This window comes from Dermochelys coriacea, chromosome 5 (assembly GCF_009764565.3).
Source record: "Dermochelys coriacea isolate rDerCor1 chromosome 5, rDerCor1.pri.v4, whole genome shotgun sequence".
Lineage (NCBI taxonomy): Eukaryota > Metazoa > Chordata > Testudines > Dermochelyidae > Dermochelys > Dermochelys coriacea.
Window position 1 is genome coordinate 39,540,389 of NC_050072.1, and position 23,746 is coordinate 39,564,134.

The 23,746-nt window shown below is 40.2% G+C and overlaps 2 protein-coding genes across 6 annotated transcripts in view; one reads left to right on the top strand and one right to left on the bottom strand.

Moving 5' to 3' along the window:
- ERCC8 (ERCC excision repair 8, CSA ubiquitin ligase complex subunit) overlaps nucleotides 1–15,073 on the bottom strand; it is a 51,970-nt gene extending 36,897 nt beyond the window's left edge. Inside the window, exons 1-6 of one of the 5 annotated variants that reach the window (XM_038402863.2) lie at nucleotides 14,797–15,073; nucleotides 9,535–9,630; nucleotides 9,264–9,365; nucleotides 5,881–6,004; nucleotides 1,576–1,657; nucleotides 395–463 (exon numbers count right to left, since the gene is read on the bottom strand). In XM_038402863.2, the coding sequence (XP_038258791.1) occupies nucleotides 395–463; nucleotides 1,576–1,657; nucleotides 5,881–6,004; nucleotides 9,264–9,365; nucleotides 9,535–9,630; nucleotides 14,797–14,873 (550 nt within the window). In that variant the 5' untranslated portion in view covers nucleotides 14,874–15,073. Of the gene's footprint in view, nucleotides 1–394; nucleotides 464–1,575; nucleotides 1,658–5,880; nucleotides 6,005–9,263; nucleotides 9,366–9,534; nucleotides 9,631–14,796 lie in introns of those variants that run through there. The other 4 variants (XM_043514849.1, XM_043514850.1, XM_043514851.1 and 1 more) reach the window with 4 other exon arrangements.
- A 468-nt stretch (nucleotides 15,074–15,541) lies between these two features.
- The window catches only part of NDUFAF2 (NADH:ubiquinone oxidoreductase complex assembly factor 2), a 137,240-nt gene continuing 129,035 nt past the window's right edge, over nucleotides 15,542–23,746 (top strand). The window contains exon 1 of the mRNA XM_038401331.2: nucleotides 15,542–15,789. Coding sequence (XP_038257259.1) covers nucleotides 15,663–15,789 — 127 coding nt within the window. The 5' untranslated portion in view covers nucleotides 15,542–15,662. The remainder of the gene's footprint in view (nucleotides 15,790–23,746) is intronic.

Genomic DNA, 23,746 nt, shown 5'->3' on the forward strand with positions numbered 1-23,746 from the left:
AAGAAGTCCGAGTTATGCAAACAAAAATACCTTTGAACATGCTTTTTAAATTTTAAACGTATAAACTAATTTTCCTCCAAACTGGTTTCACACATGCCTAGTAACACTAGAATGATTTAAGACTAACTAGTACTCCAGAAATCAGGGTTTATTATGAAAATTCCCAAAGACCTAAAATGATAGCCGTTCCTTAATTAATATTTGTGTTCTCCAGTTCAGTAGCATTAGAATAATACACAGAAGAATCTTTTTCACTGTGTAATTTTCACAACTGGTACTAAACACATCAGTCACATTAGTTACAAAGAACACATTGTTTATAGTGTTTCTTTACACTGGCTGGTTTACTTAAAGTAGTTACTGTTTAAAAATTATGTTTCAGGCTAAAAAGTACCCTGCAGAATTTGAGAACAGGATCCAGACTTCAAGTCACAAAGCTGTACATTGGGGCTTTTGGTACCAACTGTAACAAGAAAAACAAGACAACGTAAAAAAAACAACACTTAACAAGGAATAAAAACTCTTAACAAGTCTTACTACAAAGATGTAAAGAAACTATCAGCTTCGTAAGATTTCACACACACTTGAACTGATCAAATTTCCAAACAGATTTTAAAAATGTATTGCAACTACAATATATTTATATTTTCAAAGTCTCTGCATACAATTCTACTGAATTTCCCACATTAACAATAGAATCATAAAATATCAGGGTTGGAAGGGATTTCAGGAGGTCATCTAGTCCAACCCCCTGCTCAAAGCAGGACCAATCCCCAACTAAATCTTTATTAAACTATATTTAAAAGGTTGTTGGGGAGGAGTTCTCAAACTTCCTTTGTGACAACAAAAATTACTATATGACCCCAGGAGGAGGGACCAAAGCCTGAGCCCTGCTGCCCCAGGCAGGGTGACCAAAGCCGAAACCTAAGGGCTTCAGCCCCAGGCAGGAGGCCTATAACCTGAGATGCTGCTCAGGGTGGAAGTCCTCAGGCTTTGGCTTTGGACCCAGGCCCTAGCAAGTCTAATCCAGCCCTGGTGACGCCATTAAAGCAGGGTTGGACCCACTTTGGGATCCCGACCCACAATTTGAGAACCACTGTTGTAGGTTCTCAAACAGCAAACAAGGCTGCTCTTTTTTCTAGATTTATGAATTAAGAATATGGTCCCTTCTCTAAATATTTTTTTAAATAATAAACAGTAAATACATACAGTATACAGTACACGTTCAACTCCAGTAGATCTCCAGACCAAATACTGATTTAGCTGCATTAATCTGAGTTGTGTGTATTTAGAAACACTAGCTGAACCATGCAAACTCGGTGGTGTGTGGTTTGCTCATTTCAGAAATGCAAAGGGAGTACTTTCCTTTCATAAACAGTATAAGCCCAAATGAAGTGATTTTATTTAGAAAATGACCTCAGTTTTACGAAGTCTTTGATATCACTTCCTTGAAAATAGACAAGACTGTTGCATACGAAAAAAGTCATTGTAGAAAAAGAAAAATGCAATTTTGAATCATTTGCCTCTTACTACAACCCAAACGTAGATAGGAACTTCTTAAAAATGTATACATACCTGCTATTAAGCAATGCTTGGTAGCAACTGGAGACATATGATGGCTATAAACTGTTCCCTCAAAATTAAACAGATCTGCAGGCTGGTAATTAAAACAAAACGTCTATCAGCTTTGCCCCTTGATTAATATCATAATGAGAATTTGTATCTCTTCTTTAAAATTGGTTAAGCATTTTTAAAGTTAGAGTTACTGTTTACAAGGCTGCTCACATGCCAACTCTCTACTGATTAATTGCCTAATCATGCAAATAGTCATGCTACCAGAACTAGACATCCAGCACTGGCAGGGCATAGAGCTAACATGGCAAAGAGTAATAAAGCCTGGAAGAAAATGCTCTGATTACAGTGACAAGGGGAAAAAAAAGGAGGAAGAAAAAGCAGCAAGGAAGAAGGTGGGGTATGTAAATGGAAATCAGTGATAATAGGAAAGAAAGAAAATGATGTATACTAGAGCTAATACTTATTGTTGAATCACATAAACACATGCTATCTCAAAAAAAGGATATAAACAAAAGGCAGAAGCAATAGCAAGTGGCTAAATTGAAGTGTCACCTTATATAAAATAAAGGACCATATTTAAAGTTATTTTTCCCCATTTTCTGTTGGGACTCAAGAGCTATGTTGACAAGTTCCTGAAATCAACTCTGTTTTATTGTTTACATACTAAAATGTAAGCCATTAAATACACATTATGTGCAAGAAGACTGATAATATTACTGTTAAGAACCTTGACTTCTCAAATTTCCTCACCAGTGTACTCAATTTTTCAACATCAGTGTTGCATTATTGTCACAGTTCCCAAACTTTTTAGTACCGTCTTCCCCCTTATTGATATTTTAAAGCTTGGTGGCTCCTCACAACCAAATATATATATTTTTAAACTGACTCAGGACACTAGATTCAAGGAGGACAGGAGTTTGGACCGTTTTGTGATTTTATTCAACTACATACTGTTTATTACAAAATCTGATCCCATCTGGGTTTTTAAAACTATAAATTTTAAAATGTGGATTTTTTGGTGTGACCAGACACAGCCTAAGATTTTATTTGGAAGAACCAACCTGTTTCAAACTACATAGCTGTGCAATGTTTTATTGAATCTCTGATAGCACCAGTCATAAGTCATTTTAGAAATTTAAATTACTTCTGTGTTTAGTTTTCACAAAAATTGTTGTTGACTACTTAAGACTCAGAGAAAACTGGAAGTAAAAGGAAGCAGCACTTTCATAGCTATATCATGGAATTCTTTGTGCTCTGTCAACAGAAATCCAGAATTCCTGGTTTGTAAGATTTGAAAACTTGGCATTCTGAATAAGATCTCTTGACAATTCTAATATTTTTTTTAAGATGAGATGATAAAGGTTGGAATGGATTCAAATGTTAGTGAGAAGGGGTTTCAAATCCAGTTAGTATCCAGAGATTCATGTTCAATTCCAGGAAAATATTCATCAAAATAGGAATATTATCCAAACAAAAAACCTGGCAGTCCCTTCTGACCCTATGATTTCATAAATGAGTTAATATTTGGTCTTTAATAGCATTTTTTCACTTTTACTCTATTTAAAAGTTTGAGAACACTAAAAACATCCCAGTAATTGCCTATTCAACATGGCACCGTCAAAGGCAACGCCTGTTCATGAATCTCCCAATTTTATGTTTCATATCTCGTATATTTGTATTCCTACCTTGAAGTGTTAGGTTCAGTGCATTAAATTTTCCCGATTTATCCACCGGGTAAGCTAATGTAGTCAAGAAATCCATATTACTCATGTTATCTGCGAGATCGGTTTCCCAAGAAGAAAAATTCTGATTTTGCCAGGCAATTCAAAGATGCATTGTAACACTTTCTCATGTGATAACCACCTGACTTTACTGTGAAACAGAAGCTGAGTATGGTTACAGCCTCTCTCTTTGCACACTAAAACACTGTGTGTTCACTACCTGGGATTTTATAAAATTACCACCGCCACTGAAGGCCTCAGGTACTTCAGGTCGCAACTTTTTTGATGCTGATGCCTGGTGATGAATCGTTCTGTGTGTCCAAATGATGTCACATCTTTACTCGTGCTGCAACCCCACTGTTCTTCCCAGCCATGGCTGCTGCCTCACCACACAGCACAGCACAGCACACCTCACAGTGTCCAATTAACACCTTCATCCACCATGAATTTATCAAGGATCTTGAATATTTCCTTACTGGTTGTTCAGGGTTTCTTTGCAAAATAAAAATTCTTCAAGTATTGAACTTGTTTTGACAAATCTCACACAAAACAGAAACTGAGACAGGTTGGTTATGTTTGTGGATTCATCAAGCTGTGGTAAAAAATATTGACTTCTTCACTTGTTCTACCAACTGGTCCTGACCATTTTCTGCAAGGTCATCAGTACATCAATGGATGGGATTATTTGACATGGGAATGGTTTTCAGTACCATGACTGCTTGTTCCCCAATCTTAATTCTTCATATGGCTATTGCTGGTGGAAGTGCAAGAGTCTTGCCAATGGTCTATGTCTGCTTGCATTCTGTAATTCACATGGCTATAACATAAGATGAGCCTAAGGTTTTTGAAGAACAGAACAGTTGCTTCTTTAGACACGACTTGTTTTTATTCTTCTTGTTTCTGAAGGAAAAAGTTTGCGGCTTTTGTTTACTAATTCCAGAGGTTTCGTTTCTAAATGTCTCTGTAGTTTCCCTGGCCTCATACTTTCAGTTACTAACACTTGAAAACAAAGGCCACATTGTGTCTGTGGACTTTTGCAGTAATACCAAGACACAAATTCCAAACAGAGTAACTATCGTCATATTGTTTACTTTTCTGTTTAACTTTATTAAGTTCAGTGGTTTGAGCACTGGCTTGCTAAACCCAGGGTTGTGAGGTCACTCCTTGAGGGGGCCATTTAGGGATATGGGGCAAAAATCTGTTGGATGATTTAATTGGGGATTGGTCCTGCTTTAAGCAGGGGATTGGACTAGATGATCTGCTGAGGTCCCTTCCACCCCTGATATTCTATGATTCTATGTGAGGGTTTATGTTTAGTGGCACATTGCGTCCTTCTGACATTTTAACAATTACGTAGTACAATAGTTCAAATTTGGGACTTCATCTGTAATGCTGTGTACAATATCAGGTAATTTCATTTTTATGTTTCCTTTTTAAAAAAATAGTTTAAAATTGCTTTTTATTTTAAAGAACGAACTCAAATCTTTTGGAAATATACCGTTTTGTGGCAGTTTGTACACCAATTGTCCTTTATATAAAGTTTATATTTTGTAACTCATTCTAAGAGGATGGTCTAAACTCTAAAGCAGTATCTGGTTCTTGCTTAGCACGCAACACGCTTTGAACAACAAAAAGGCAACACTACCTCCTCCCTCCACAAAAACACAATTATACATCTCAACATTACACTTTTAAAAGGGCTTAGAAAATAATAATTTTCACATCTAATTTAATCAAAGAAATATGTCTTGTGGCCTTGGGATGACAGAATCTCCAGTTTTCATGATCTTCTCACCTTAATGCATGAGGCAATATTCTTGGCAAACACACAATGTCAATGTAATGTCAATGTCCATTGATACATGAAATGGGAGATTAACCACAGTCCAAAATTCATATATCAGCTATTAGAGGACAGAATTTAGTAGCAGATGAATGGCCTGTAATGTGTAAACTTTATTTAAGTCATGACAAATTGATTAGCGTTTCTCCTCATGGTTTCCCTTGTTCTATTGTTCTAAAAGCTTATCAAATCCTCTCATACAAATATGGCAAAAAGTTTTAAGACATCAAAGACATTGTTCATATTGTTTATAACAACAAATGTGCTCCCATAGCACACTACCAGTGCTATGCAAATATGATAACCAACAATTAATATTGTTCAATAGGTGTTCAACACCTCGCAAGAAATAAATTATACTCTCCGACCAGTTGTTGCTGGACAAATGTACACACACCAAAGTCTATCATCACAGGTCACGTTCTTAGTGGCAGGCTACACAGAAAAAACAAGCAATCAAAGACTCTGAACTATCATATTATTGGTAACATAGAAGCGGTTTCTAAAACAAGGCCGAAGCATGCTGCCAAGTATGGGAGTGCCTAAACTTCTGCCCTTGTATTCCGTGCCTACAGTTTTAAATGCTACCAAACTGACATTTTTCATCCTTCAAAATGCTGAGTGAGTCAACTCTCACTGAGCTCAATGGGAATTTCAGGCACACTACCCCCAAAACAGGTGCTCAGCATATCACAAGGTCGAGCACATAGGAAGTTTGGAAAATAATTAGTAATTACTTACTTGTAATGTGTTTGTATCCCATATTTTCAGTGTTTTATCAAATGAGCTTGATGTAAACATGCCAGTGTCATGAGGGTACCATTGAACTGTCTCTACACTGAATTTGTGTACATCAGGATGGCTCCTATAATACAATAATAGAATTGCACCGGTTAGTGTCAGCAGTGTATTTTTGGATTTGATACTAGCTGACTAAGGTGGGGGGTTTTTAATTATTTTTACTCTTTTTTTTTTTTTTTTAAACTACTGGGTCTAAATATTCAAAAGTAACCAGTAATTTTGGTGCCTCAATTTCTGAGGGACCAATTTGAGCCCCCTTGGGGCTGATTTTCAGAAAGTGCTGATCATTTTCCCCTCTCAAAACCAAGCTATTCTGAGGTGTAGTCATGCTTCCTAAAGATAGGCTTTGACGTTTATATGTTATTTTAGGGCCCGACTCTACAAATAGTTATGACCCTGTTGAGTTCTGCTGACTTAAACAGGATTCCATATTATATGCACAAGTTTGTAGGATTGGGGTCTTTAACAATTATTTGCTAATGGTAATGTTAAATCACAACTATGACAGAAGTGCTATAAAGTTTTACTATTTTAGTATGTTGCTAACCACACTGTCTTTGTTCCAGTAGTAATTTAGGTCAGATCAACACTTAAGGGAATTTAGATAGTAACTTGCAACACAGGTCCTGTTTGATTCAATCTTCACAGGCTCCTCAATACACTTCAATTTAATGATATCTTGAGAACCAGTGTACTATTTAAGGTAGCATATCAGAATCTCAAGTGGTTGTTGAGGAACTACAATTGGATCTCCGCTCCTATTAGTATCCTTATCACTAAGAGTCTCATTCCTTTTAGATGTTCCCAAATCTCACTGTCATTACAAGTGAACTCAGGAAAATAAAATGGCAGGTATCGAGATTTAGAAAAATGGTGAAGAGATAGTGAACTTCAGGACTCTAGGAAACTCTCCATCAAGTCCATACATAGATGTATCATGGCGTTACAACACAGAGGAGAATATCTGCCTTTGCTGTAGATACAGCACAGAATCACCCAGTGGAGCTGTACAGACAAGTGAAGTGTATAATTCAAAATTTCCTCTGCCTCTGAAGCTGTCTCTTAATTTAAACACTTAAGGCATTCTCTGTGTCTGCTGAGAAAAATCTGTCATATTAGAACTAGTCTCTGCTGTGCTAGGAATTGTCTTGTCTTACAGTAGGCAGATGTCTTTTTGGTAAAATCACAATCTGAAGCAGATTCACAGGGCTCAGAATCAGTAGTTCATTTTGACCATGAGATGAAAATGGAAGCACAGGTTTCAGTGGTGGTCATGACTTTTTAATCTCTCAAATATTTGCAAACTGTTAAGAGCTGTATCTTCAAGAAAAATTATCCCATTGTGATCTCAAAGCTGGATTGCCACTATGCAATTTATTCAGGGCTCCCCTTGACAAATAGAGATTACAACTCTGTAAAACACAGCAGCACAAGTACTAAAGGCTCTTGTCGTCGTCTTAAGGGCAGGCAGTTAATAATTGGCTTGTGATGTCCTGAAGCAGGAAGAGGGATATCCCTGATAAATACTTCCCTAGCTAGTTTAACTCCAGATATTTTAATTATCTATAATTCCTATAGATTTCTAATAATTTAATAATACTAGGCTCTTTGCCTCATTTTAATTCTTTTTGTAAAAATGTATTTCCTATTTTCTCATTCGGTAGAGTCCAATGAATGAGATTAAGTTTTACCATTAGTATTTAAAGCTGGAAATAATAAAGGATATATCTATTTGAGGAAATGCCTGTTGTGGAAATAAACTGCCATCCATCTAACAGTACAGTCTTGATGTGGCTATAAGCAGGGTCTTCAGCTATGGAATACTTCACTGATTCTTGATGCACACTAAGAAGCATAATGATGGCCTCATTCAAGGCTAGATCCAGAATTATTCTCTTACTTAATTTTTATGTTGTTAGTGTGTATTATGTAATTTTGTTATGTTTGTTTAAAAGTTTGTTCCAATTCTGGGATTTATTCACTTAATGTTAAATTATGATTTTAGTTTGTCCAGACACCCATAAGGATGGAGACCTAGAGGCTGCAGATTATTAACAGTATCTTCTGTTCCTGCACCACATTTTGATGCATGCTCTATCATCTTTTCCTTTTTCTGTCACAATTTAGGCCTTTCTACTGTTGTAGGTAATCTTTGCTGCAGTAGTCGATGCTGTATCAGGTTCACATACCCAGCTTCTAGGCCTTAAATATCCAGCCATGAGAATAAGGGCAAAGTGTAACCACTAACTCCTGCAGGGAAGGTCGAACTATCATGAGACACAGAAAAAGTCTTTGCTTGTGGGAGGGCCCAACTTCCTAAGTACAAGGATGGTCAGCTTCTGCTAGAACAATACATACATAAAAAGAACAAATCCTTAGGAGCTGCAGAGAAAGTTTGACAAATCTCTAAGGGCTTTGGGGACTTGTGATACTAGGTGATACAGATGGATTAATTTTACTGTAGGACAACCCTTTATATACTGAGTTCTCTGTCAGTTTTAGCTGTATTATCATCAAATGAATTGTGAATAAACTTATGGCCTGTCTTTTGGCCAGTAATATTAGGACTGTCCTCATTCAAGCATGCCCTTGGCAAATTCCAGATTACCACTGCATAAATCATTTATGTCTAGAATCCTCAAAATAGTTTTTCCAACTTCATAAGTAACTAGCTGAAAATTACTTTAGATTCTATCCAGTCTACTAAAGAGAGTGAAGTGTACATTATTGTCCTTATGACTGGACATAGCACTGTAAATCTACATGGTCAATTTCAGTGTGGGATAACATGAGAGAGTCAGAATAAAGAATCTATGAGTTGAAAAGAGGAAAAGCCGTGTTTTTTAGTGTTTAAAATAGGATTGTAAATCAGGAAACTGGGCTTCTATTGCTGACTCTGCCACTGATGCTTTGTGAGGTCCTAGGCAACACAATCTCAGCGTGCCTCCAATTTTCCTCTCTGTAAAAATATCCAATTTTTACAGTATTGAACTCCTTGGATGAAAAGTTTTATGCAACGGTATCATCAGTAGATTTCTGTTTTTACATGCATTATTACTTAAATGACTAGAGTAGTCAACATTTTTTAAAAAAAAACAACCAACCCCAAACACCTGCTCCTACAACTTCAGAATTGATATATTATACTTTTAACTGTGTGTCATCACTGTTTTTTATCAAAAGTTGTCTGGTCCTATGTGAGATTAGGGTTTTTATGCAGGAAATAAAACACCAATGTGCAACAATTTGTGAATTCAATGCAAAATATATAACAAAATTGCTCAAAAAATTTCATAGTGATTTTTTTTTTTAAATGTACGTACCTGCCCACAGAACAAATTGCTTTACACGTATAACATGGTTTTCTGCTGAAGTTTTCAAGGTCATAAAGTACAATAACACCATCTGACCCACCTGATAACATGCTGTAAGAATAAACATAACATAGCTTTTAGATATCTTATACTCACAATCTGTTCAAAATAAATGAACGTTCACATTCAGCAAAGTAATTAGTTTTAATCATAAATGATTAAAACTAAAGTATTCATTCTATAAAATATACTTGATAATAAAACAGCATAATTTACTTACTATCTTCCCTCAACAGGTTCAATATCCAGGGTGTTAACACCAGTTCCATGGATTCTTTCCACATCTCTATCTTTGTTTAACTCCAAGCTTAGTACCCTTTAAAAAAACAGAATATATCAAACCATGAATGGTGAGAATCAAGAAATACTCGAATTTTGACTTTTTTTTGTTGTACTAAAGAAAAGGTAAATTTGTGACCCTCAGAATTCTTCTTTGACTCAATACATTCAATTATTACCCTTTACATTTTAAAGTACATTGTCAGACTTGATGTAGAACTAAAAATAAGAAATGCGTGATAGGCTAAAATTTTACATTATTTGGAGGTGGAGGACGACAAATCTTTATTTAGCAATTAATGTCAACAAATGTATAAATGAAAATTGGCATATAATGCAAGAATCAGAAATATAAAAAAGTGAAATGAAATGTTTATATACTTTTATATCTACTATATTCACAAATAAGTTAGTCTTCATCCCAACCATGATCATCCGATAGTTTATTTAATAAAACTAAGGACACCTAGTGGAAAAACCAGTTATTTGAGTAAATGAAAATGTGATTTATGTTATACAGAATGAAGAAGAAACCACCACCACATGATAATTACAAATAAGTTAAATGTTTTCCACATCTTTTGTATCACTAAGAAAGAAACAAAAAATTACACTCATGAAAATTATTTTTGATAAAAATTCAAATTCAGCTAATGAAACGTCAGAAGCATTCACTGTGTTATGGACAAGATTTGTTTTTACTCCTAATCCAGGAGTGGGTGGGTGGGATTCTGTGGCCTGCGCTGTGCAGGAGGTCGGACTAGATGATCAGAATGGTCCCTTCTGACCTTAGTATCTCTGAATCTATGAATCTATTGTTGTAAGGGTCAATCAAGCAATTTCCTCCTGTTGTAACTGTCAAGAATAACTACAATTTTCCTCAACATCTGATCAAAGATAAGAAAGATGCTTGGATTTAAAAAAATTCAAATTAAGCAAAAAGTGTGTTGCTGAGATCACAACGCGCTCTGAGTTTATTATCCAGGATGAAACAGCACCAAAAACAAAACAAAAAAACCAAACACTCAGCATTTTATAGATTCAGAAAAATATTAAATAGTCATTTGACCAAAAGACATATGAATAGCAAAATAAAATTCATGAGAAAAATATGGTGAGTTTATAGTGTGAGTTTACTAAAATATTTCTACGACAAAGTCCTTTCACATTTTAATTGATGTCTTCTAATTACTGCAAAGTGAAACTAGCTTTGTAGTTTTGAACAAGCTAGGTCAGTGTTTCCCAAACTTGGTATAAGAATAGTAGCTGTGGGAAGCAGCGGCCAGTACGTCTCTCAGCCCGCGCCGCTTCCCGCTGCCCCCATTTGGCCTGCAGTGGCGAACTGCGGCTCATGGGAGCCGCGATTGGCCGAACCTGCGGACGCAGCAGGTAAACAAACTGGCCCGGCCCGCCAGGGGCTTTCCCTGAACAAGCGGCATCCCAAGTTTGGGAAACACTGAGGTAGGCATTGGCACCCTGACAGCAGGATTGTCGACTCTGGCTATGTAGACTCCCTCCTTAGGCCCTAAGTTACCAGCACTCCCAGCTATCTTCGAGACACCACTGACTTCCTAAGGAAACTACAGTCCATTGGTGATCTTCCTAAAAACACCATCCTAGCCACTATGGATGTAGAAGCCCTCTACACCAACATTCCACACAAAGATGGACTACAAGCCGTCAGGAACAGTATCCCCGATAACGTCACGGCTAACCTGGTGGCTGAACTTTGTGACTTTGTCCTCACCCATAACTATTTCACATTTGGTGACAATGTATACCTTCAAATCAGCGGCACTGCGATGGGTACCCGCATGGCCCCACAGTATGCCAACATTTTTATGGCCGACTTAGAACAACGCTTCCTCAGCTCTCGTCTCCTAATGCCCCTACTCTACTTGCGCTACATTGATGACAGCTTCATCATCTGGACCAATGGAAAAGAAGCTCTTGAGAAATTCCACCAGGATTTCAACAATTTCCATCCCACCATCAACCTCAGCCTGGACCAGTCCACACAAGAGATCCACTTCCTGGACACTACGGTGCTAATAAGCGATGGTCACATAAACACCACCCTATATCGGAAACCTACTGACCGCTATTCCTACCTACATGCCTCTAGCTTTCATCCAGATCATACCACACGATCCATTGTCTACAGCCAAGCTCTACGATATAACCGCATTTGCTCCAACCCCTCAGACAGAGACAAACACCTACAAGATCTCTATCATGCATTCCTACAACTACAATACCCACCTGCTGAAGTGAAGAAACAGATTGACAGAGCCAGAAGAGTACCCAGAAGTCACCTACTACAGGACAGGCCCAACAAAGAAAATAACAGAACGCCACTAGCCATCACCTTCAGACCCCAACTAAAACCTCTCCAACGCATCATCAAGGATCTACAACCTATCACAAAATGAACATCCAGTTTTCAAGGTGCTGAATGGCTCCTGCAGTTGAAGTCAAAGGGAGCTGGAAGTACTCAGCACTTTCACAGACTGGCACTTAAGAGACTGCTGCTAAAGCCAAAATTTAACTACTATTCTTATACCAACAGCTATTTATTCTCTATGGCAAACTGGAACTAAATTCTGTGCTAAAGGCTAGGGTGTGGAACACTCGATATCCTCCTGCAGCTTAATTTAAATTTAAAAAATTGTGGTTCTATTGAATTAAATACAGAACATGAATAATACAATCAGATGTTTGGATTGAGAATGCATAACTGCATCATAGAGATTTTTGGGAGAAGCTGAAGATTTTGGCAGCTGGGTAGGTGTACACCTGAGGCTCTTGGTACCTGGAGAAGTGCAGGATGCACTTTGGGATTATGGAAAACATATAACAGACCGTGTCTATATAGATCAAGTCTAGACTAGAAAAGGTTCTCTGTTATAGCTAAATAAAGAGAACTGTGACTTGAGAAGACCTGCAAGGCCCAACCACAACTCATAGCGATTTATTTGTGAAATGTTCAGAAAGAAGAAGTCACATAAAATTCTTTTAGCTCTGAATCTCAAGACATGAGTGTCTGTAAACAGGTATAAAGGATGTAGAACAAATAAAATAAAATAAAGGGATAGCTCAGTGGTTTGAACATTGGCCTGCTAAACCTGGGGTTGTGTGTTCAATCCTTGAGGGGGCCACTTAGGGATCTGGGGCAAAAAATGGGGATTGGTCCTGCTTTGAGCAGGGGTTGGACTAGATGACCTCCTGAGGTCCCTTCCAATCCTGATATTCTATGAAATACACTTCTAGGGGGATAGAAATAAGCATGCCATATTAATGTGTTCATTGTGTAGGATGCAACTTAGTGTTTACAATGTTATGGGGTTTACTGTAGCATGTTACAACACATTGCTACATTTTGGCAAAAGCAGCATCCTACCACCAGGCATTGCAATGACTGCTGTGGTGAAATGTTCTGCACTAAAGCTAAACTACTTGCATGCAGCAGGTAGTGGAAGGTAGGTAGCAAGCGTAAGTCTGACATACATTGGGGTAGAGCATAATTCTTGTTTCAGAGGCATAGCCGTGTTAGTCTGTATCAGCAAAAACAATGAGGAATCCTTGTGGCACCTCAGAGACAAACAAATTTATTTGGGTGAATTTCACAAGGACACCTCACCGTAATTCTTGTGTAACTTTAAAACATTAGATAATGCAGTTAAAGTGTGGAACTAAAATAAAAACAGCCAGTAATATACATAACTTTGCCCAGCCTAAGGCCAATAGGCTAGATCACTACTTCCATATAGCCAATTGTCATTTGATCACAAGTCTTAGTAATAATTGTAATTTTTTTTATTAAAGCCTCAGCTCCATGAACTGTGTGATTACATGAGAATCTCAGGTTTCAGAGTAGCAGCCGTGTTAGTCTGTATTTGCAAAAAGAAAAGGAGTACTTGTGGCACCTTAGAGACTAACAAATTTATTTGAGCATAAGCTTTCGTGAACTACAGCTCTCTTCATCCGATGCTCACTTGTTAGTACCACAAGTAATCCTTTTTTTATGAGAATCTCAGTTTTCATTTTCTAAGAAGGAAGTTTCCAGCCTAAGTGGTTACAGAAAAAAGTTTAAACATGTGAAATAAAACACACAAAATTCAGAAGGTAAGTAAAAAGAACCCAACATATATGCTTTTAATACTTTATTTCTGGATTTATATGGTTGTTGGCTGCTTGGGGTTGGCACTACTACTACCACCTCTAGACTGAACACCTATTCTAGAGTGACTACTCTCAGAAATGCAGTAAATGCATCCGATGAAGTGAGCTGTAGCTCACGAAAGCTTATGCTCTAATAAATTTGTTAGGTTTCAGAGTAGCAGCCGTGTTAGTCTGTATTCGCAAAAAGAAAAGGAGTACTTGTGGCACGTTAGTCTCTAAGGTGCCACAAGTACTCCTTTTCTTTTTATAAATTTGTTAGTCTCTAAGGTGCCACAAGTACTCCTTTTCTTTTTACTCTCAGAAACAAAGTTGTACATAATCGCACCAATTAATATAATCCTTCATATGGGAAGAAATCATTTAATAAATAGCCTGTCCTCTTTCTGAGTTTTTCTTCAAACAAACGTTGGTATGGAGATCTGTCAGAAAAACTTAATTGGAAATGGAGGTGATAGAGGGAAAGCAGAGAAGAAGTAGAAATAGAGAGGAAGAGCGTGACCCTTGGTTTCATCCACTGACACTAAAACTGGAAAGGAGGGTAAAATACAGACAGACGAGTCCGACATGTCATGCCCAGGACCTCGCCGTGACAGGGCAGTTTCTGGGCCTACCATCCCAGTCCAAGTGAAAAGCTCTGGCCCAACAGAGCCCTGTCGATGTCTGGTGCTGGGCAAAGGACGACACTGGTGTACAGACGTCACCCCTTACCGGGGTGGAGACACTGAGGCACGGCCCCGTCACCCGGCCCTGCCTCCCGCATCCAGTGGAGGCAACACAGTGCGCGGGGCTGAAGTTGGGCAACTCTTCCGCCGCCTCACTATCCGCGGCGCAGGGTTGGCCCAGGGGCCGCGCAGGGTCCTGGTTCCCCAGGGCGAGTAAGATCCGAGGCGCGGGCAAGCACGTGCAGCGCGCCTCCGAGGAGAGGGGAATCCCCGGACTTCTGCGGGGGCCCGGACCGCACAGCCCGAGTCGGGCCCCAGCCGAGAAAAGACTGAACTGCAGAAGCCGAAAGACTCTTTACCTCCGGGTGGACTCAGCCCGCCGCAACCGCAGAGGATCGTCGAGACCAGCCTGGCGGGCCGAAATAAAGGCTAACATGGCGGGACCAAGCCAGTGCCAGATCAAGGAGCGCCGCCATGTTGTAAATAGGGTGACGCCGATTGGCTCAGTGCGAAACGACCGTGTCCAATGCAGAGCGCGGTTATTGAATAGTCGACAGCCTGCCTCTAGGCTGCAGGAACAGAGGCGGGAGCAGGGCCAGGCACGTACACGGCGCTCACAGCGTTAGGGGCGTCGCCCAGATGGAAGGGGCGGGGCACGTGCACGGCGCTCACAGCGTTAGGGGCGTCGCCCAGGTGGAAGGGGCGGGGCACGTGCACGGCGCTCACAGCGTTAGGGGCGTCGCCCAGATGGAAGGGGCGGGGCACGTGCACGGCGCTCACAGCGTTAGGGGCGTCGCCCAGGTGGAAGGGGCGGGGCACGTGCACGGCGCTCACAGCGTTAGGGGCGTCGCCCAGGTGGAAGGGGCGGGGCACGTGCACGGCGCTCACAGCGTTAGGGGCGTCGCCCAGGTGGAAGGGGGGGGCACGTGCACGGCGCTCACAGCGTTAGGGGCGTCGCCCAGATGGAAGGGGCGGGGCACGTGCACGGCGCTCACAGCGTTAGGGGCGTCGCCCAGGTGGAAGGGGGGGGCACGTGCACGGCGCTCACAGCGTTAGGGGCGTCGCCCAGATGGAAGGGGCGGGGCACGCACAGCCTTGGGGGCGCGGCCGAAGCGGAAGGGGCGTGGCAGGTACTTGGCGTTCTCGGGCTCAGGGCAGGGGCGGGCCTGTGAAGCCATTGGCCTCACCGCTGGGCGGCGGGGGCGCGCTGGTCTCGCCCGGCCGGATGGGCGGGCCCTGGCGGCTCCTACGCGCCCTGCGGCTTCGGCTCCTCGGGCCAGAGAAGCAGCAGGTGGGCAGCGACCAGTTTGGAAACAAATACTACAAGATCCCCAAACACCAAACCTGGGCTGGTAAGAGCCGGGGGAGGGGCTGCAACGGACTCCACAGCTTTCTCTTGGGAGTTTGCTGGGCCTGCCTCTGGCAGAGCCTCTGCTGCTCAGCTCACCTATAGCGTTTCCAGGGTATCCCCTCACCGTCTGCACCCGGGCCCCCAGCCTCACCCCAGGCACCTCTGACCCCACCTTTCCTGCCCCCAGCCTTCTTCCCTAAACCCACCCCTCCTGCCGCCATGGCACCTTACTCCGTCTGCCCCGAGCCTCCCCCAGGACCTCCCTATTTCTAGGCTCCCCTCATTGTTCCCTATATCCGACTCTCTTCTGTGCTGTACCGTGCTCATCCTCCTAGTGCCCGAGCGCCTTCCAGTAGTTCATTAAGCAGCATGGCAGCACGTCTGTCACATGTTTGTTCTCTCCTCTTCTCCTCAGGGTAGGCCTGGGTGCAGCACAGGGTCTTGTGGTCGGAGTTTTAAAGGAGTAAATATACGTACGGCTGTGTGTTTATATTCAAGAAGGCAGTGTCAAAGAAATGAGCCAGACACTTGGAATGAAACGGCTTCTGCAGTTCAGTCTGGGCATGGAAAGTGGTGAGGTTTGTGATGGCCTTTAGTTCCCAGGGAACTTCATTCCACAGCCCAGGACTGCTCCCGAGAGAGTTCTGTTTCCTACAGAGAGGAACTTTATTCTTGCCATTCGGGGTTCCGTTGGGCTAGAGGAGTAAAGTGGTCAACATGGTCTTTGTCACAGAGCTTTAGACCGCGTTTCATATATCCTGAGCAGTGGGCCCAGGACATGGAGAACTTTGAAGATAATGACTGAAACCTTTAACTTTCCCCCAGGATCCCCACTACTCTTGCTTATAGCCTCCTTTGCTTACGTCCTGTCCCTTGCCAGTTTGGTCTCCCAGAGTACCCATCCTTACAACTTCTCAATACTTCCTCTCTAGCAGCCTCTTCACCAGCCTATGTGGTCCACCATGTCCATAGGTTTACCCTTTCCTAGATTGTTTCCTGCCCAATCATTTAATCTCCATGCACGTTGCCCAGAAATTCCCCTGCATGTCTTTTATGTGTTTCTCCTGCTTCCCCTTAGTTCCCTATAGGTCCTCACATTCTCTATAGTTTTCTTTAGGCTCCTAACCCAAGTACTTTTTTTCTTCCTTCAACTTTGACCCTACTGTTTCTTTGCAGATCAGCTAGCAGCATACTGTATTTTGTGGGCTGTTTTGATAAAGACAAAAATGGGGAGGATGTGCCTCTGAACTAAATTTGTTCAATATTGCTGTAATATTGAATTAGGTTCTTCACTTGTGGTCTAGTCTGACTCTGTTACCTGTCCTGGTGCTTTCTACTGCTGTTGTTTTAAATAATGCTATTTCCATTGGGGGTGGAGGGGGGAATTTGAGAAGATTTACATTAGCAATATTAGAGGGCTATATATAAAAGAAGAAAATAAGTGAACCAGGCTTGAAAGGTTAACAAGATTAATTTCATAATACTTAATATATATACGGGGGTCCCCTGTATACATTGGAGGTGCATTCTTGAAAAGGGCGATGGATACCAAAGCGATGGATACCGGGGAATTTTTCCTCATAAGAAGTAATGGAATAAAGGGGGAATGCATTCACAACTTCACCACACTCACCTATGATAATGCTCTTTTTGCCTAAACAGTGTACCTTTTTACAATGACAGGTCATACAGTACACATTTTACACATAAAACATTGAATAAAATAATGTAGAACCCTACTGACACCATTCAAACACCTAGAACATTTTAATACTGTAAATACAGTACTGTAATACAGCATAAAACTGTCAATTATGCTAAATTTAGGTGGGGTGATGGCTGGATTTTCTGTGGCTGGCCTTTCGGTTGCAGAAGTCTTAAAAAGGATTTTATCAATGTCTGCTCTCCTGCATGAATCTTTGAACAATAGATCTCCCTGTAGCAAGCCACTGCATCATTGAGACTGGAGACTTTGGCAGACGGTTCACAAAAAGGATCACCGCTCTATGATTTCCGTCATCTCATCCAACAATCCAAAGAAACAGGAGAGATTCTTTGTCCTCAGACTCCTGGCTTCCTGCCCAACATCATTGTCCTTACTTTCTTCAGATATCCGTTGTTGGTCCAGCTCAATCAGTTCTTGATTTGTCAGTTGCTCAGCGTGAGACTCCAACAACTCCTGTACATCCTCCTCCTCCACTTCCTCAAAGCCGACATCCTTTGGCAGCTTGACAATTTCTTGCTTGAGAGCAGGAATGGTGTCAAATCCCACAAAGCTGTGGACAGCATCTGGCCATGCCTGGCTCCAAACGCCATTCGTACATTGCGAAGTGACCTCTTTCCAAGACGTGTCAATGTTTTCCATGCCATTCAAGATGTTGTAGGACTTCCAAGACTACTTTGCACTCGACTTCACCTACCGTCTCTTTAATCAGCATGGAGAATGTCCTCCGTGGGTAATAAGCCTTGAAGGTGACTGGCGGACACAAGTACAGTACTGTACTTTACAATAGGGGAATGTGTTCCAATTCACGTCGGTCCCTATCTGTGCAAATGACGGATATGTGGATCAATGTATGTTGGAACACGTTCCCCTACTGATGAGCGATGGATATCCAAAACAATGGATAAGGGGGAGATGTATACTAGAGACCTCCGTTAATCTTTTTCACTCTTTCTATAGTCTGTTAGCTTCCCAGTTGCTAATGCACAGGACAATAGGGAAGAGAAACCTTTTCTTTTTTTTTTTTTTTTTTTTAAAAGTAGGAAAGTGGGCAAGGGTCTAGAACATGGAACTCCATTTAAAAAAAAAATTGACTTATTTTAAAGTAAGTAAAGATAAACCCACCCATCAGGTGATCTTAGAGCTTTGCTTTCACCTCAATCAAAACAGACTTTTCTAACAGACTTTTTTCACTCAGGAAAATTTTTAGGGTATGCATGTAGGTGAAATTCTTGGGAAACTTACATGAAACTATCCTGACTTTTTCTTTGGCCTTTTCTCCTTAAACTGTATAAACTCTTCCATAAATGCTTCTAATAGTATCTTCTCCTATAGAGTACACCACACACTTCTTCTTTTTTACAGACCTTAGACTCATTTCTTAAGTTGTACATACCCACATTCCTCAATCCAGGCAACTCATGCAGCTTCTTCTCATCCTTCCCCAGCACACAGTTTTGGATTGTCTAGTTTAGAGTGTGATATAGTATGGTTGGGGTGCTGGAATGTTCTGTATTTATGTCAAACTAACCTTAACTGTTCCATCAGATTATCTAGCGTCCTAATTGTTATGGTTTTCTGTAGTCATTTAAAGTGGGACTAGCAATGAGCCTTAGTAACTAATTCGCCCTGAAAATTGTCTCTGTAGATCATAATGCTAGTTTTAGAACAACTTTGTTTTATGTGAATAATTTTAAATTGCATGTTTCTTCAAAATATTTTTTAAAAATGAGATCTGCATTTGTGAACATAGCGAGTCTATATAGTCAGCTCTTCTATTGCTGTTCTCTTCTTTCCCCCCAAATCCCACCCCTTCCATTATAGGTTTCATCCAATCATTATATTTTACCTCTATTTAATTTGTAAGTTCTTCAGGGACTTAATTTTACTCTGTTGTGAAGTGCTTTGAGGTTGCAAACCTGATTGAAACCTTGGGGTGTTATCAAAATAGACATGATTAACAATAATGTGGACAGGCAGCTAGACTTTGTTGCAGTGGAAGACTGTGAGGGAGCCGTTGGAGAAATTGAAAGAGAGGAGGATGGCTGTTGGAAGGAATGGCAAGGAAGATGATCTTAGCAGTTCGACTATAGGTGCCCAGAAGATGGGGTAGGGATGGTGGTGATGTGGTGTTTAGGACCTCACAAAAAAGAAAGTTGGTGAGATGAGTGCCTGGCTAAGAATTTTTGCTATGTGGACTGAAAAAAGGCTCCGCTGTAAGAAAAGTTATGGAAGAGAAGGATGCATCTGTGAGCCATCAACGTAATGATGTTAGATGAGCCTGCAACGGGATGAAGTTGCTTGAGGAGAGGAAAGAGAAGGAGGGGAAAAGAACTGAGAGACCCCACAGAGAGTAGGAATGGAAAGTGGGAAAGAGGTAGGAAAGGAACCAGAGGAGGACAGAGTCATAGAAGCCAAGGGAGGATGAGACTTTGAGAAGGAGAGTATGACTAATAGTAGTGCGAGAGAATTTATAAGGGTTATAGCAAGTCATTTTCCTAAAACGCAAAAAATTCAAATATCGGATGTAACTGGGCAGAAAACACTTACATATGGCATAATTTCTCAGACCCTTGTGTTAAAGCAGAAATGTTGTATGGTCTCTAGAAAATACATTTTAAATCTTCAACAATACTACTCTGTTGTTTTCTACCAAATAAGCTTATGCTAAAGTTAAACTTTTTCAAAGATTAGTACAAAATTGATGACAGTGATTAAATAGTACAATTTCATCATGCATGTCTTGAGAGGAACATCCAGTATAACTCATTAATTCTGAGATTACACTTCAGATACCAGTTCTGAAACTGGATGTGATAGAAGGTGGGATTGGACATTTAGGTAACAGTGATTGATGACTAATTTTAGTATTGCAGACAAATATTTCACTAAACAGGGTAGCTTAATCTCTGTAATGTATTTATTTTTTTTTTACTGTATAGCACACTGTCAGAGCATCACCATAGCTTTGCTACATGATGAATTGTTTGCGCTGCAACCTGCAATGATTCTTAAACTATTCATAGTTCAATAATTGCTAAAATTCCTCATACAGTTTATGTATTTTATTAAAACAGCATATATTTCATAGGAGATAACTGATCCCATTTTCCACTGTAAAACTTTGTAAATATGAAGACTGTTAGTGCCTCGTTAAAGAGAAAACTTTAATATAAACTGCACTAGCAGTATCCTTCAGGCTCGAGAGACCATGGGTATGTGCCCCTGAAAGGTAAAGAATTTACTCAGTTGGTTTTACGACAGCTGGGGCTGTGGCTGAAGAGATCCACTCGAGAGAGACAATCTGCTGCATCTATCACTTTTAAAGGTGATGTTTTGACCCTTTGGATTCTACCTTAAGGCAGCTCTTTTCTCCTCTGCTAAGCTGGACTGCATCCTCTTGTAACTTCAGAGACCTGTATTGAGCTCTTGGTTACAAAGGCTGCGGTCTGGAGTGTGATCTTCCTAGGTGTCCACATGTCCATTTCTCTGAAGTCTCATTTGCACACATCCTTGAAATGCAATTTTGGGTGTCCTTAGGGTCATTTTCCAGGTGCCAATTCGCCGTAGAGGATGTCCTATGGGATGCGTCCATCATTCATTCGGCACACATGCCCAAACCAGGGAGTCTCTGTTTGAGGAGTTTCAGAGTAGCAGCCGTGTTAGTCTGTATTCGCAAAAAGAAAAGGAGTACTTGTGGCACCTTAGAGACTAACAAATTTATTAGTTAGTCTCTAAGGTGCCACAAGTACTCCTTTTCTTTTTGTTTGAGGAGTGTTTGCATTCTGGGTATGCTGGCCCGCTTGAGCCCCTCAGTGTTGATGACTGTCCCTCCAGCAGATTCCAAAGATTCAACAAAGGCAACTTATATGAAAGCTGTTGTGCTTCTTTTCCTGATGAGAGTATAAGATCCATATCTCGCTCCCATACAAAGTGTGCTGATAACACATGCACAAGACACTCAAAACTTTGTGTTCTGTCAGTTTGTTGTTTTGTCATAACTTCTTGCTCAGTCTAGATATTATTGTGGTGGCTTTTCCGCTAAACACTTAACATCTAAATATTTTCTAACTTGTATTCATAAATAGTGTCTTTGTGCACAACTTATTTTATTTTTAATAGATGCACAAAAATAAGTTGTGCATCTATTTTATTATTTTGTTGTGTAGATGCTCATGCTAGAGTCTGAGCTCTGAAACCCCATGAAAAAGGGGAGGATCCCAGAGCCTGGGCTCTAGCCTGAACCTGAATGTCTACGCAGCAATTTTTAGCCCCAAACCCCACAAGCCCAATTCGGCTGACTTGGGCCAGCTGCACAGTGCTATAGGCCTTTTAGCCCAGTGTAGATGTATCCTAAGGTTAAGGCCTGCAGTTTGATCTGTGTCTATGGGTTCCTGTGCCTGTGTGGTACAGCATAAACTTCAGTGGCACTCGGTGCAGGTATAAGGTTTGGTTTGCGAGTGTCCGATGGCAGGATCGGGGCCTAATAGTACAGAAAATCTCTTGTTAATGAAATAACTGGTGGAAAGTCTGTATTGTGTGCACACTTTTGCCATGTATACATATATAATTGTAAATGCATCTTTAGATTTTTGAAAATATTTTTTTTATTTTGATAGCTTCCTGTTTAAAAAATGTGGCGCTATAGTTAAGGTCTGATTATTGGCACCTGAAGTTCTATGTAAAGGGACAATAATAGGTGGACTAAGTTAGATATGTAAGGAATCAAAAAAATTTTAGACTCCAACTTTTTAATAAAAATTCATGTGTTCTTTGAAAAATTTTTATTACAAAATTTCTTTTGGTTTTAAATAATTCCTTTGTAGTATTCACAGCTCAAATATTAACCTATTGTATTTGTGCATGAGAACTGCCAAGTAAAATTGATGAGTTTATTTTCAGAGTATAGTGCAAAAAGTAACTTTTATAATGAAAAGCAGATCTTGAGAACTTGACATGATGCTTTCTAGCCAGGAGAAAAATACATTCCCACACCCCTTCCAAAACCATGCTTCCTGCAATTTAAGGGCTAAATTCTTCTTCCCATGCCAGCAGCAGTGAAGAAATAAGTGTGGCAAAACCACACCGTGCCGTCCTTACTTCTGCGCTGCCTTCAGAGCTGGGCAGTTGGAGAGTAGCAACACCCCTGATGCCAGCACCCTGCCAGCAGCAGCGCAGAAGTAAGGGTGGCTCTACTATACTATGCCACTCTTCTTCCATGATTACAATACTCGGAAATTTCAGATTTAAATAGCTGAAATCATGAAATTTATGATTTTTTAAAATCCTATGACTGTGAAATTGACCAAAATGGACCATGAATTTGGTAGGGCCTTACTCATAGTGATCACAAGCAAAGTGACGTTGGCCTAATTCTTCTGTTTTGTGCTGCCAACAGGTTTCCACTAGCAGTAGTGAACTCTGAGAAGTCTTTGATCAATTGTTGTTCTTGCTGCAGCTTGTGAAAGCTATAAGCAGCAACAGATGTTGGAGCTCTGCCTGCAGACTTAGAAGGAAAACACTGCAATGATTTACTTTTAGTTACCATTTGGAAGTTGCTTTACACCCATAAGAGGTAGAAAAAAAAGTAAATAAAATGTTAGAATCTGTAAAAGTTAATGATGCTTGACAGGAAAAGCTTCTTTCAAGAGGACTTTTCAAGTTTTGGTGAAAATAAATGAGCTCTTTTTAAAAAATGTTATGTTAATGTAATCTGAAGTGACGGAAACTTGCTTAAAATTATTATTTTTAAATGAGCGGTGATCATTTAAAATAATTAGATTGATTCAAAATAGTAAAGTAAAATTCATTTGAATAAGAAAACAAGAGAATATTGTCATAGCCTTGAGGATGTTTGTTTTTTTTCTGGCAGGAAAAATTTACTGCCTTTGATTTTATGGAAAATAATTGACATTCTGGATTTTCCCAGAAGGAGGCAGCATTGTTTCAGAGTTGTTCTAGACTGACAGTTTATTAAAAGTACTGTGTTTTCCTCATAGTTAAGATTTTTTTTTAAAGTCTCTTCTCTGCAAAATAATTGGGTGTATATTTTTTTTCCTCCAAAAATAAACCTTGCATTATAAACTGCCAACTTTTAGGACAAGGATTCTGGAGTGACAGTATAGCTATTCTGTATGGGCCATGTACTATGTGCTGAAGCAATTATACTCCAAGGAACTCACTACAGATTTCTTTTCAAATATTTATGCTTTTAAAACATATTTGGATATTGACA